The following is an 11,628-nucleotide window of genomic DNA, read 5'->3' on the forward strand; positions in this document are numbered from 1 at the left end:
TTCGAAGCGCCTCACAATCTATTGTCTGAGACAGTGACCGGTCACTCTTTGGAACAAGGGGGAGAATCCTTCCTCCAGCTCGGTGCGTGCTCCTTCCTGCGCTCTCTGTGCGGGTCTGCAGGGCGCCGCAGTTGCTCTCTGCAGCTGCATCTCCTCCCTACGCGTCTAACCTCCCGCGCCCCGCGCTTCCCGCGTGGAAATCCGCCCTCTAACGCGCTCGTTGTGCCGCCGAACCCGCAGGCCAGTCAGTCGCTCGTCGGACGGACGGATCCCATGGCTTCCACCGGCTTCGCGCCCTCCGCCAACGGGCGCACGGGCTTCAGCCGCAAGCAGGAGCGCAGCAGCAGCGGCCCCGGGCTCAAGCTGGGCGCCAAGAAGAAGAAGATGACCATCAAGCCCTTCAAGGTCACGCCCAAGCTGCCCGAGGCCTTCGAGGAGGACACGTGGGCCAAGCTGCAGGCCGCCGTGCAGGCCGTACACGCCAAGCAGACGTCGGCGCTCAGCAGGGAGGAGCTCTACCGCTCCGTCGAGGACATGTGCACGTGGAAGATGGCGGCCAGGTCTGCAAGACACATTTTTATTATTATTATTATTTTGTGGATATTTTACTTAGTTTTTGATAATTGTGTTTTTAGGCTGTATACGAAGCTGGAGGAGACGTGTGCGGTGCATGTGCGTGGCCGAGTGGAGGATCTGCTGCAGTATTCGGCTGGAGATATGAATTTGTTCCTGGAGGCGGTGCACAAGCTGTGGGAGGACCACTGTGAAGACATGCTGGTGATCCGCACGATCTTCCTGTACTTGGACCGCACGTACGTGATGCAGACGCCCCACATCGCGTCCATTTGGGACATGGGGCTGAAATTGGTGCGCGACAACCTGGTGGAACGTCGGAGCTTGGAGACGAAGCTCATTGACGCGTTGCTGGAGCTCGTCGAGCACGAGCGCAAGGGCGAGGCGATCAACCGAAGCTACCTGTACAACTTGCTGCGGATGCTGCTGTCACTGCATTTGTACCATGCCGACTTTGAGACACCGTTCCTGACAGCCTCGGAGCGGTTTTACCTACAGGAAGGAGCCACGACGGTCGAGTCAGCGAGCGTGCCACAGTTCCTGGTGCACGTCGAGAAGCGCCTGCACGAGGAGAATGAGCGCGTGAACAACTATCTGGACTCGTCTACCAAGAAGCAGCTCATTTCAGTGGTCGAAAGCAAGCTGTTGAAGCCCCACGTAGCTACACTTCTGGAGCGCGGCTTCGAGACGCTGATGGAGGAAGGCCGGGTCGAGGACCTGAAGCGAATGTACGCACTTTTCGCCAGGGTGGATGCGATTAACGACCTCAAGACGGCATTTTCCAACTACATCCAGAAGAACGTCTCGAAGCTGGTGATGGATGACCAGCAAGAGAAGACTTTTGTAGAGAAGATCCTCAAGCTCAAGGCGGACTTGGACGCAGTGTTGAGCGACTCGTTCCAGTCGAACACAGACTTCTCGTTCGCGATGAAGTCGGCCATGGAGAATGCGATCAACGTCCGTGCGAACCGTCCAGCCGAGCTCGTGGCAAAGTTTGTCGACTCCAAGTTGCGAACTGGCAACAAGGGCGGCTCCGAGGCGGAGGTGGAGAATCTTTTGGACCGCGTCATGGTGATTTTCAGGTACATTCAAGGCAAGGACGTGTTCGAGGCGTTTTACAAGAAGGATCTTGCTAAGCGCCTGCTGGTGGGCAAGAGTGCATCATTTGACCTGGAGAAGCTGATGCTGTCGAAGCTGAAGACGGAGTGCGGTAGCTCGTTTACAAACAAGGTGAGTGTTGAATATTTCCAGAGTGTGTGCTGCCATTGCTGAGTGATGTTTGCCTTTTGGTCACAGCTCGAGGGTATGTTCAAGGATATCGATCTCTCTCAAAACGTGATGACTCAATTCCAGCAACACGCTGCTAGCAGGTATGATCCACGCCTACTATTTGTGCTGGGTTTTCCCGTCAAGACATACTAACTTACAGTTTTGATTCGTCCAGAAACGAGTTGGAGGCCCTGCACGGAAACCGTGGTATCCCTGACATGCAAGTCCAAGTGTTGACGACCGGATTCTGGCCTCCGTACGCGGCTGTCGAGATCAACCTCCCGGATGCACTGGTACCGCTGAAGGATATTTTCGACAAGTTCTACTCGTCCAAGTATCAAGGCCGTCAGCTTCAGTGGCAACACTCGCTCGCCCAGTGTGTGGTAAAGGCTACCTTCCCTTCGGGCAAAAAGGAGCTGGTGGTGTCGCTGTACCAGACTGTGGTCTTGCTTTGCTTCAACGGAGCCGATTCGTTGGGATTCAAGGAGATCAAGGAGCAGACGCGTATTGAAGATGGCGAGCTTCGACGGACCCTGCAGTCGCTCGCATGCGGTAAAACGCGCGTGTTGCAGAAGGTGCCGAAGGGCAAGGACGTGAACGACGACGATTTGTTTGTATTTAACAGCAACTTCACGAACCAGTTCATCCGCATCAAGATCAACTCGATCCAGATGAAGGAGACCAAGAAGGAGAACGAAGACACCCACGAGCGTGTGTTCCGAGACCGCCAGTACCAGGTGGACGCAGCTATTGTGCGTATCATGAAGGCGCGCAAGAAGCTGTCGCACGCGCTGCTGATGACGGAGATCTTCACGCAAGTTCGTTTCCCCGCAAAGGCTGCCGACATCAAGCGCCGTATCGAAAGTCTCATCGACCGAGAGTATCTGGAGCGAGACCAAAACAACGCCCAGATGTACAACTATTTAGCGTGAGCCCACCACTCACTTACGGCGCCCGATTCCGCCGAGGCGAAAAAGCTTGCTCGAAGCGTCTGCGATGGCATTGAGAGTCCTTGAACTCTGCGTTGGAGTGCAGAACGAAGCAAGCGTTGTGCGCAGTAGCAGATAATTGTAAGTTGGGATAATCGCTCGCAGTTACTAAATAAGGGCGTAGTCTTCATCACATTGCTTCGTCTTCGTCTTCGTCACTGGAGATGTCGTCACGTAGACGATATTGCAGCAAAACGGGGAATATTTTACCCAGCGCCTTCTCCCCTTGTGCAGGGGACTGCACCAACAATAGAAAACACAACGCAGGTCAGTGAATGAACTGGTCTGACCAAACATCATGAGAGCTTTTCTTCTGCTGTACCTCGCATCCCGTGATAACGATTTTGCCCGATATGAAGATAAGTAAAGTACACTTGGGTCGCAGCATGCGGTAAATCAGCCCTGGAAACATTTCCGGCTCGTACTGCGGTACAAAAGCACGCACATATCAGACTCATACCCGTCATGGAACCACACGCATAGCCAACTCAGCTCACTGTGCTGAAGCGCAGGTGGTCTCTCGCCAAGCCTTCCAGTCGTATTCTAAAGCCGACGTCTGACGACCCCACCACGTTGCGAACAGTGAACGGGCTGCAGTCGCTCGGAAACGAAACTTTCTGCAGCAACACGGCACATTTAACACACACAAAAACACCCACAGATTAGCAAGTGGTTTAGGCTTATAGCCTCCTCGTATCCCAACACAACCGAAACCAACCTTGAAAATGGAGACCAGTTTGTCTGCTGCCAGCTTGGAGTCGTCCACACTCGTAGCCCCAATCACCACAAACTACAAGCAACACACCATACAATGTAACTAAACAGACCGCAATTTCTGTGAGCCAGTGCACCCGTGCAAGCCGCACCTTGCCGCTCCTGTAGACCAGCACAGTCGCGCGTGGCTCCTGGAAGCGCATCACCAACGCGCTGAAGCTCTGCAGCAAACAACCATTCCACAGTTAAAAATTACACCATTATTGCATAATAATTTTTAAATACAATGCCGCGTACTCTGGGCGCGTAGTCCGCATTGCGCACGAGCAGCGCGAGCTTCTCGATGTTGACTTTGTCATTGACGAAGCCGCTGCCGAGCACGTTTCTGCGGATGTTGAGGCGGAAAAGGGTGAGGTTTTGGGTGGGACTAGGAGGTGCAGGAGGAGCGCTGTACGTACACGACGCGGTAGGCCACGCCTTCCTCTGCGAGCCGCGCGGGCGACCACACGGGGGCGTCGTCTTCGTCCTCGCTGCTGCTGCTGCTGCTCCAGTTGCTGACGCTCATGATTGAAAAGTGATGCGACGTTTCGCGATTGGCTGGTGGAGGGAATTCAGTGATTTCATTGGTTGAAAATGGGAGGAAAGTAGATAAGACACCAAGCTGAAATACCACAGCACCTTGATGCTCAAGGCTTGAGCACCTTGGCAGTAGCAGTGTTTGCAGGAGTTCCTTGTATTTTGTTAAACACAGCGGGTTGTACTTTGAGGTGGATTGACGACGGGAAGCTTTTAACCCCTAATTAATCCTCGGCACCGCGTATTGGTGCTTGGACTGCAACTGGCTACACGCTTTGGTTGCATCTACTGCCAGTAGGCAGCATCAGAGCCATTATATGAATGGACTTCATGCACAGCGAGGGCCACTACGGGATCTCCCTGAGCGATGGAGTCTATGCGGTTTGCCGCGACGAAGCGACCTTTATCCATCATCACCACGAGTGCAATATCGGGGTCACTCATACTCGGACCGTCCGAGTCGGACGTGTCTGCGCTCACAGCAACACCAACAACCACGCTACGGGGTGGTGGTCGCGGCGCAGGAATCAAGAGCGCATGGGCTTATCTGCCCGACCGTGCGAAGTTGCCATCAGAGCACCGATAGTCCATCAATGCCGGCATGAGCATGCGAGGCACACATCAAGGCGTTGATGCTGACCCGATGTGCCAAACAACTGAAACTTTCAGGGCGGAACGGCAAATCCTTTCGCCGTGCGTTTATGTCGCTTCGTGCACTCGGTCTCAAGGCACTGCAGTGCCAGCCAGCCCCGCCCTCGCCTACGTGTAGCGCTTTGCCCTACCCGTGCACTGCTAATAACGAAGGCAAGGGCAAGTCCGTCGTCGCTGTGGCAGTTCCGGCACCGGCAAATCCACACCGCCCCGTTATCAGGGCGATTGCTCCGTCACAGATGGGGAAAATGACAGTATGCGTATGAATGTAGTAGGTAAATGCAGAACCCGTAATTTGTGTGACAGTACACGTATGCGGGAAACCGGAGCGAAAACTTATGCTAAAGGCGTGTAATAGAATGCCACCAAGTGACAACAGGCGTATGGACGTACGGCCTCAAGACTGCTACAGAGGCAGCGCACCGGCTGCCCATGGCCTCCAAGGACGAGTTGATGCTGGCCACGAACAGCAGGACGATATGGTGTACACCTTCCGCTAGATGGTGGCAGCGGTGCCGGGTAGCAGTGATGCGTAGCTTGGCTGCGTCACTTCCACGTTTTGCTACCCCTCGACACTACTCTTCGTCTAGGAGTTTACCCTTCACCTCTTCACTGAAAGCCTTCACGGACACGATCCACCACCACTATGGTCGGCTTTTCAGTCCGTGCGAGACTCTATGCTGGAAATCAAAGAAGCACTCGCAGTGCCGAACCCGGCGATAGGGCTTCTGCGGCGGGCGGCGCTTGCGAGATGGTGCAGTGGAGAGGGTCCCGAAGCTCGAACTGCGCGTCACCACGCAGATCGCGACGTACGCGCTGAACACGAACGACCTGTGTATGGGCATCAACCCTGAGTCTGCGCCTATCAGCACGGAGAGTCTGCCGCGGCTAGTGCTGTACATCAAATTGTAAACCGTGGTGCCCACGAGGGACGGGGGACGGTCGACAGCGCGAGTCTGCCACTTATGGGTACCAACTTCTAGATCGTGGAGAGATGCGCACGTCGATACGGCCACAGACCGTGGAGTCCAAGGTGATCGGGAGCTGGGGGCAGGAGCTGAGCACGCGGTGAATACATGTAGTACATTAGCTGGATCAAGAGGGCTACCCACTGCGCGGTAGTTCCAAAGCGACAGCTTGCGGCGGATCCTACGTTCCGCAGCGCCGTACACGCGATGCCCGAGCTCATGCTACCGCATTGCTCGACAGCAATGGTAGCTGCAGAGCGAGTTGATAGTTCGCTATTACCTTAGTTCCTAGTGTATATACTTGCTATGACGTAGTGTAGATCATTACACGCACGCGTCGCTCGGCTTACGAGACGCTTGCTTATAGAGTTAATAGACTGGAACGACGACGGAGTGAAAACAACGATGGATGACGCAGAGCCTCCTTTTCCTCCTCCGCTAAACTGCGCAGGAAGCACACGACGAGGTGCGGGATGGCCTGACAGCCGTCACACGCGGCGTCTCTCGAGTGGGGCTCCGTCTTGCTGCTGAGCGCCATGGCCACGAAGGCGTTGCAGAAGCTCTTGAGCACCTTCTTGCGGCGCTCGACGCCGGCGCTAAGCTTGACGTAGAGCCGCGGCCGCGACAGCAAGTAGAGGATGAAGTGCATGTACTTGCTGCACTACTTGCAGATGTGGCCGTCCTCGTGCTTGCGCTGCACGACCAGGCCCAGGCCTGGTAATAGCGCAGCTCGGCGAAGTCCGAGAACCTGGTAGTCCGGCTGCGATGGGCTGGCCGTGGGCGCGTCGGGATGCGCGATGTGTGGTGCAGCAGGAAGACCTCCACGACGTATTAGTACAGTAGACGACGTTATTAGTACAGTAGACGACGTCATGCCGCACGACGGTCGCCTTGATCCGCTTTTCATTTGTCAGTAGACGTATGCGCGGTATAATTGAGATCTGTAGGGGTAGGTATAGCTGGTAGCTACGCCTTCTGCATTTAAAATCCAGTTTCATACGAGTCTTGTCATTTTCCCGTCACAGCGTGCATGTGCGTGTCTCGTCAAACCTCTAGAAACGCGGTCGCGAAATCCTATGATAGATGCGCGCGCACGGTTCAGCGCTGCTTCGCGAGGCTGCTGCATCGTGCCATTCGCGAACTCGCCGCCCAGTCCGCACTCGAGTCCTGCCGTCGACGCCTCACTGCCAACGTCGCCCTACCTTCTACTACCAGCTCCCACACCAGCCATGCAGATCGCTGTCGCCCTCGTTGCCAAGCAGACCGCGCTCGCGCTCATCCCGCGCGTTGTGGTCATGGCTCCGGCCCTCCAGGTCGCTGTCATGAGCACGCAGCGCACTTTGACCACGCAGGCGCAGGAGAACCGCCGCCCCGTGCTCTTCCGGTTAGTGGCCCTAGTCCAATCCATTACTTGGAGTCTGAAAGCTAACCAGTGTGCTTTGTTCCCCCTCATTGGACAGTAAGGACGACGAGAAGGAAATGCGCAAGCTGCTGCGGAAGCTGCACCTTCAGGCGTGCTACAGCGACAAGGCCGGCTTCCGCGCCCAGGTCGAGCACGACAAGCAGACGCTGGGTGAGATCCCCGGCCTCGTGCCCGGCGTGGACCTGACCCAGGAGCAGGTGGACGCGCTTCTCAACTGGAAGCACCTGTACTAAAGCGACGAGGAGTCACCAACGGTCTTCACACGGGCGAGAAGCGGAGACCTGGCTGGATTCCGTTGATACGGGACCGCAGCCAGCCACCCCCGCTCCCAGCCCCACATCCGTCTGGGTTCATCTCCGACGAGGCAGCCTAGCAGCTCCAACCGTGGGGTTGCTACTGCTGTCGCCCGCCGCCCTGGCCCCGGCCCACGTAGACCTCCTCGCTGCACGTACATGTCCCTACACCCCCGCTCCGCTCGCGACGCGGCCCGCAACGACGATGCTTTACGTTTGGTAGCAGCATCCTACAACCGATTTTGGCAGTGATCCATCATCTTGTAGCTCTCCATGTTTTTAGTTTTTTCACGCGCTGATCTAGCGATGGCCGACTCGGAAATCAATAGATTTTCAACATGCGGACTAAAGGCGTTGGTTGTGTGGGTTCTGGTGTTTATGAGCTCACTTGTCCGGAGAAACTGACTGCAGCGCACGTTAATGGATAACGATAGCTGCAGCATTGTTTGATGAAGGCCTACCGGTAGCCTATGAAAGCAGCGGCACCACCGTCTGAACCATCGGCACTCGACTGGGCTGCCCGTGGGCTTCATCATAGATTCCGTGCGGGCTGCTGGAAGATCGCCGGGCGTTTTTGGTCGGTTTTGGTGCCTCTTCAAGATCGGACTATTTGTTTCTTGCGACCGCACACAATTCTGCCGCGCACTATTTGGGCGTCTTTTGACTTGGAGTCTGTATTGGCCACGTTTTACGCCGCCACATATGGCGCTCAGTAGGGCTAGGCAACTCGCAGACCACGGCGGCGTGTCGAAGACTTTGACTCAAATCTGCCGACTTCGACATGCTCGCTGCCCCAACGCACTTCGCAGTGCCTGCTTGCCCAAGGCTATCTATCATGCTGGAGGAGTCCTCCGAGGACAGCAACATCACCATTGTCCAACTGACCATCGTCGCTGGGCACTAATTTGATGCGTGCCGCAAAATCAATGAAGTTTACGCCGCAAAAGGTCAGATCGCATTGTAGGGCTGCCACCACTTGCGGAGCGAAAATCTTGCCTCGAGAACCACGACGGAGAAGCTGTGAGAAGGCCGTTGTGTACCAATGCATCGGACAGTAGCAGCAGTAAGCAGGCAGGCAGGCAGGCTCGAGTCCCTCGGCGCGCTCGTCCACAAATGCGAGCTTGTGGAGCTCTCTGCGGCTCATGTGCTTGAAGTTGTTTTCCCGTAAAAAGTCCGAGACAATTTACGGGGACACTTCTCGCCGACCAGAGACCGGTGCCTCCAATCCTCCGCTGTATCAGCCGCTCTGTCCCTCCCGTCGGATCTTTTGGTGCTGTGTCCGCGCACAATCGCCCGCTTTCGGCTTTTTACGTAAAAAGTCGTGCTTGAAGCGTGCGGCGGTCGTGTCTTTGCCTTGGCAAAGAGGGGGGAACCAAACCGCCAGTACACAACATCAGCATCAAGTACCCAAGGAAGACCATGCTCGCCGTCCGCCGTGCCGCCGCCGCCGTCCCGAAGCGCGCCTTTGCGTCGCCCGTGCAGTCCATGGGCCTGTCCAACCTGCAGGACAAGGAAAAAGCCGCCGAGGCCGTCTTCTTCAAGTACGCCCCTACAAAACGCCATATACTTTTGGTCTACCAAATAAGATCCTAATCCTTTGTTTTACGCCCACAGCAAGCAGGACGAGAAGGCGCTGCGCAAGCTGCTGCAGAAGATGAAGGGCCAGACCGACGCCGTGGACAAGGAGGGCTACAAGCACCACGTGGAGCACGACAAGAAGGGCCTGAAGGAGATCCCCGGCCTCACCTTGAGCGAGGAACAGGTTAACGCGCTGCTCAAGTGGAAGCACCAGCAGTAGGCCGCTGGCTAGGCCGCTGCCCCCCTTCCATGTCCGTATCTCTTCTCGCCAGGCTCTAAGAAGACGCCTCTCCTCTCGTCGTCGCTCCATTTTCTTGCTTCGGCTCCAACTCTACGCAACTACTATAGCCCCGAAGCAGCAACAGGGCGAGGCACAGGAAACCACCATGACCCCAATCAAGAGTCGACGACGGTGACTTGACACTTCGTCAGCAATTTTTATGCGTCTCGCGCCGCGTTGCGTTCGTGTTTTGGCAGCCGTAGACAGGGTGTCCGCAAGGAGGAGTTGCAAATCTACAGCGAGGGCAGCAGGTCGAACGGGGAGATGATATAACGACTGGAGGGCAGCAGGAGCAGCAGCCGTGAGCAAGCCGTACCGGTACGAAACATACGCACCCAACACACAAAACAAAAACAATAAAAAGCTAATTAACAAATCTGTCCGAGCTGCACTTTTGCATTGCAAGGTGCTCGGAAGCGGACTCGACCTGACGTCGTCCAGCGTTCATATTTCAGAGATGCCATGTCTACGGTAAGGGCTTGTTTGCTTGTAAAACAAACCCAGCGTCGACGTACTTGAGGTCGTGGACAGGCCGTTGCAAGTTGAAGCTGGCCAGACGAGTGCTTGCACATGCCATTCGAGGATCATCGGGCTGCTATTACATACTGACTGTGAACGCGCACCTCTCTCAGCTCGACTCGAACGCAGCGATCTCCGCGTTGACCTTGTTCAGCTCCGCGGCGATCTCGGTGCGCTGCTTGGTCGCGGTCTCGAGCATTTGCTTGAAGCGATTCTGAGCAGATACATAGGCGTAAGGGTGCGTTGTCACGTGAGCAGATGAACAGCACCTGTGGTGGAGGCAGTGGGACTTACCTTGACGATGATGTTGGAGTTGGCGTCGACCTTGGCACTCAACTCACTCATGTCGCGCTCGGCATCGCGAACCGACTTCTGCAGCCGCTCGCGGATGGGCAACAGCTTGAGATAGGCCGGGTCAGTCAAGTATTCCTTTTGACGCGGCTCCGCCGGCTTGGTTTCCATACCGTCCAGGATATCGTCCTCCAACAGATCGACATCCTTGTCGTCATCCTGGTCACGGCCAGCAGACGAGTTGAGCTGCATAGGTGACAACCTGGGGCTTGGTGTCGGCGCAAATGCCGGTGAACGCTGCACAGACGTCCGCCCGTCCGTTTGCGATTCAGCCTCCGAGCCGATATCTGTGGCAAGTGGCGTGTTCATGATCGACGCGCTGGCCGTACCCGGAACCGTGCTGTTCCCCGTGCTCGGTGGCAGCAGCTTTTGCTTCTTGGTAGCTGGCTCCTCTGATAGTGTGAGGTACTCAGGATGCTCTCGAATCAACTCCATTTCGTCTGTGACTGTGATTCCATTCGGGTGCTCATCGTCCGCCATCCACTCGTAAAAGTCCACGAGCTCCTCGTGAACATCTTCGATCGCACCGCCGGCTATAATCTTGACGAGGTCTTCTTCTACACGAGCGACGTCACCTTTCTGGGTAAAGGAGCACGAAAAAAAAGAGAATCATAAGCCAAACAGTGCAAACTATTGAAAAACTAACTTAGACAAGCCGTACAGGGAATGGTGTCGTTTTCTTGGTCTTCTCATACTTTCGCTTGATCACGTTGGTATTAGGCGGGGTGATTCCGTTCGTAACCTCCTCTTGCGTCTCCAGCAGCTTCCTCTCCTCGTCTTTATCCGTCACCACGAAAATCTAACAAAAAATAACAAGCATCACACTCTTTAGCGAAGAACTTCGAGCGTTTTGCAAGACGCTGCAGCCTGCACCTGTCCGATCTCGCCGCTCTTGTAGAAGAAATTGTCGTCGTAGGTCTTGTGCGTCTCCAGAATGCACGGCAACTGCGCTGCAGTCCCACACGATCAGCAAACAAGCGTCAGTGTCTCTGCTGGGCTCGTGTCGACCACCAAAACGCAGCTCAACGCACCAATCTTGGCGGGGTACTCCTTGCCGTTCACGTGCAACGTAAAGTGCTTGTTATCCGCTGCGAAATAACCGATACAACACCATAAAACAAGTCAAAACTCAACCCTCTATACTCGTCGTCTCTGCCCGCGCATTTCTCCTCCTAAAATGCCGCCCTCCGCCTCGTAAAACGGCAGCACACGCACCTCCAGACACTATGTCGACGTTCGCCGATTCGCCATTCGCGATACCCGCGCGCACCTCCTGCGCCAGGCGCTTCGGGAGCTGCAGCAGGTACTGCTCCATGCTTCGTCGGGTTACCGAAAGGCGAGTGAAAGACCCGCGTAGCCCTGCTCTCTCATTGGTCAGAATATCGATCATCACTCTTCCCGTACCCCAGATCCCACTTCGCGACCCTCCAGGCAAGTGCGCACT

At 55.7% G+C, this 11,628-nt stretch overlaps 6 protein-coding genes across 6 annotated transcripts; 3 read left to right on the top strand and 3 right to left on the bottom strand.

The window, feature by feature from the left end:
• Positions 1 to 61: 61 nt before the first annotated feature.
• On the top strand, positions 62 to 2,774 carry PHYSODRAFT_361833 (hypothetical protein; the record flags this gene model as incomplete). The annotated part of the gene is made up of 5 exons (XM_009536180.1): positions 62 to 82; positions 241 to 560; positions 636 to 1,803; positions 1,870 to 1,943; positions 2,003 to 2,774. Exons 2-5 carry the CDS (start codon positions 274 to 276, stop codon positions 2,772 to 2,774), a joined length of 2,301 nt encoding a protein of 766 aa, XP_009534475.1. The 5' UTR covers positions 62 to 82; positions 241 to 273.
• Positions 2,775 to 2,961: 187 nt separating this feature from the next.
• On the bottom strand, positions 2,962 to 4,110 carry PHYSODRAFT_522103 (hypothetical protein; the record flags this gene model as incomplete). Its single annotated transcript, XM_009536181.1, has 7 exons — positions 2,962 to 3,069; positions 3,154 to 3,255; positions 3,329 to 3,448; positions 3,550 to 3,621; positions 3,698 to 3,766; positions 3,843 to 3,915; positions 4,004 to 4,110. The coding sequence occupies 7 exons, from the start codon at positions 4,108 to 4,110 to the stop codon at positions 2,962 to 2,964; spliced, it is 651 nt and encodes a 216-aa protein (XP_009534476.1).
• A 1,991-nt stretch (positions 4,111 to 6,101) lies between these two features.
• PHYSODRAFT_338383 (hypothetical protein) lies at positions 6,102 to 6,866 on the bottom strand (the record flags this gene model as incomplete). Its single annotated transcript, XM_009536182.1, has 3 exons — positions 6,102 to 6,336; positions 6,406 to 6,559; positions 6,836 to 6,866. The coding sequence occupies 3 exons, from the start codon at positions 6,864 to 6,866 to the stop codon at positions 6,102 to 6,104; spliced, it is 420 nt and encodes a 139-aa protein (XP_009534477.1).
• An 18-nt stretch (positions 6,867 to 6,884) lies between these two features.
• Positions 6,885 to 7,806, top strand: PHYSODRAFT_355805 (hypothetical protein). Its single transcript, XM_009536183.1, has 2 exons — positions 6,885 to 7,124; positions 7,201 to 7,806. The coding sequence occupies exons 1-2, from the start codon at positions 6,970 to 6,972 to the stop codon at positions 7,394 to 7,396; spliced, it is 351 nt and encodes a 116-aa protein (XP_009534478.1). The 5' UTR covers positions 6,885 to 6,969; the 3' UTR covers positions 7,397 to 7,806.
• Positions 7,807 to 8,875: 1,069 nt separating this feature from the next.
• PHYSODRAFT_523138 (hypothetical protein) lies at positions 8,876 to 9,254 on the top strand (the record flags this gene model as incomplete). Its single annotated transcript, XM_009536184.1, has 2 exons — positions 8,876 to 8,997; positions 9,071 to 9,254. 2 exons carry the CDS (start codon positions 8,876 to 8,878, stop codon positions 9,252 to 9,254), a joined length of 306 nt encoding a protein of 101 aa, XP_009534479.1.
• Positions 9,255 to 9,664: 410 nt separating this feature from the next.
• On the bottom strand, positions 9,665 to 11,499 carry PHYSODRAFT_564209 (hypothetical protein; the record flags this gene model as incomplete). The annotated part of the gene is made up of 6 exons (XM_009536185.1): positions 9,665 to 10,047; positions 10,128 to 10,763; positions 10,846 to 10,983; positions 11,058 to 11,134; positions 11,216 to 11,272; positions 11,400 to 11,499. The coding sequence occupies 6 exons, from the start codon at positions 11,497 to 11,499 to the stop codon at positions 9,943 to 9,945; spliced, it is 1,113 nt and encodes a 370-aa protein (XP_009534480.1). The 3' UTR covers positions 9,665 to 9,942.
• Between the last annotated feature and the right edge of the window lie 129 nt (positions 11,500 to 11,628).

Source organism: Phytophthora sojae, assembly GCF_000149755.1.
Source record: "Phytophthora sojae unplaced genomic scaffold PHYSOscaffold_9, whole genome shotgun sequence".
NCBI lineage: Eukaryota > Oomycota > Peronosporomycetes > Peronosporales > Peronosporaceae > Phytophthora > Phytophthora sojae.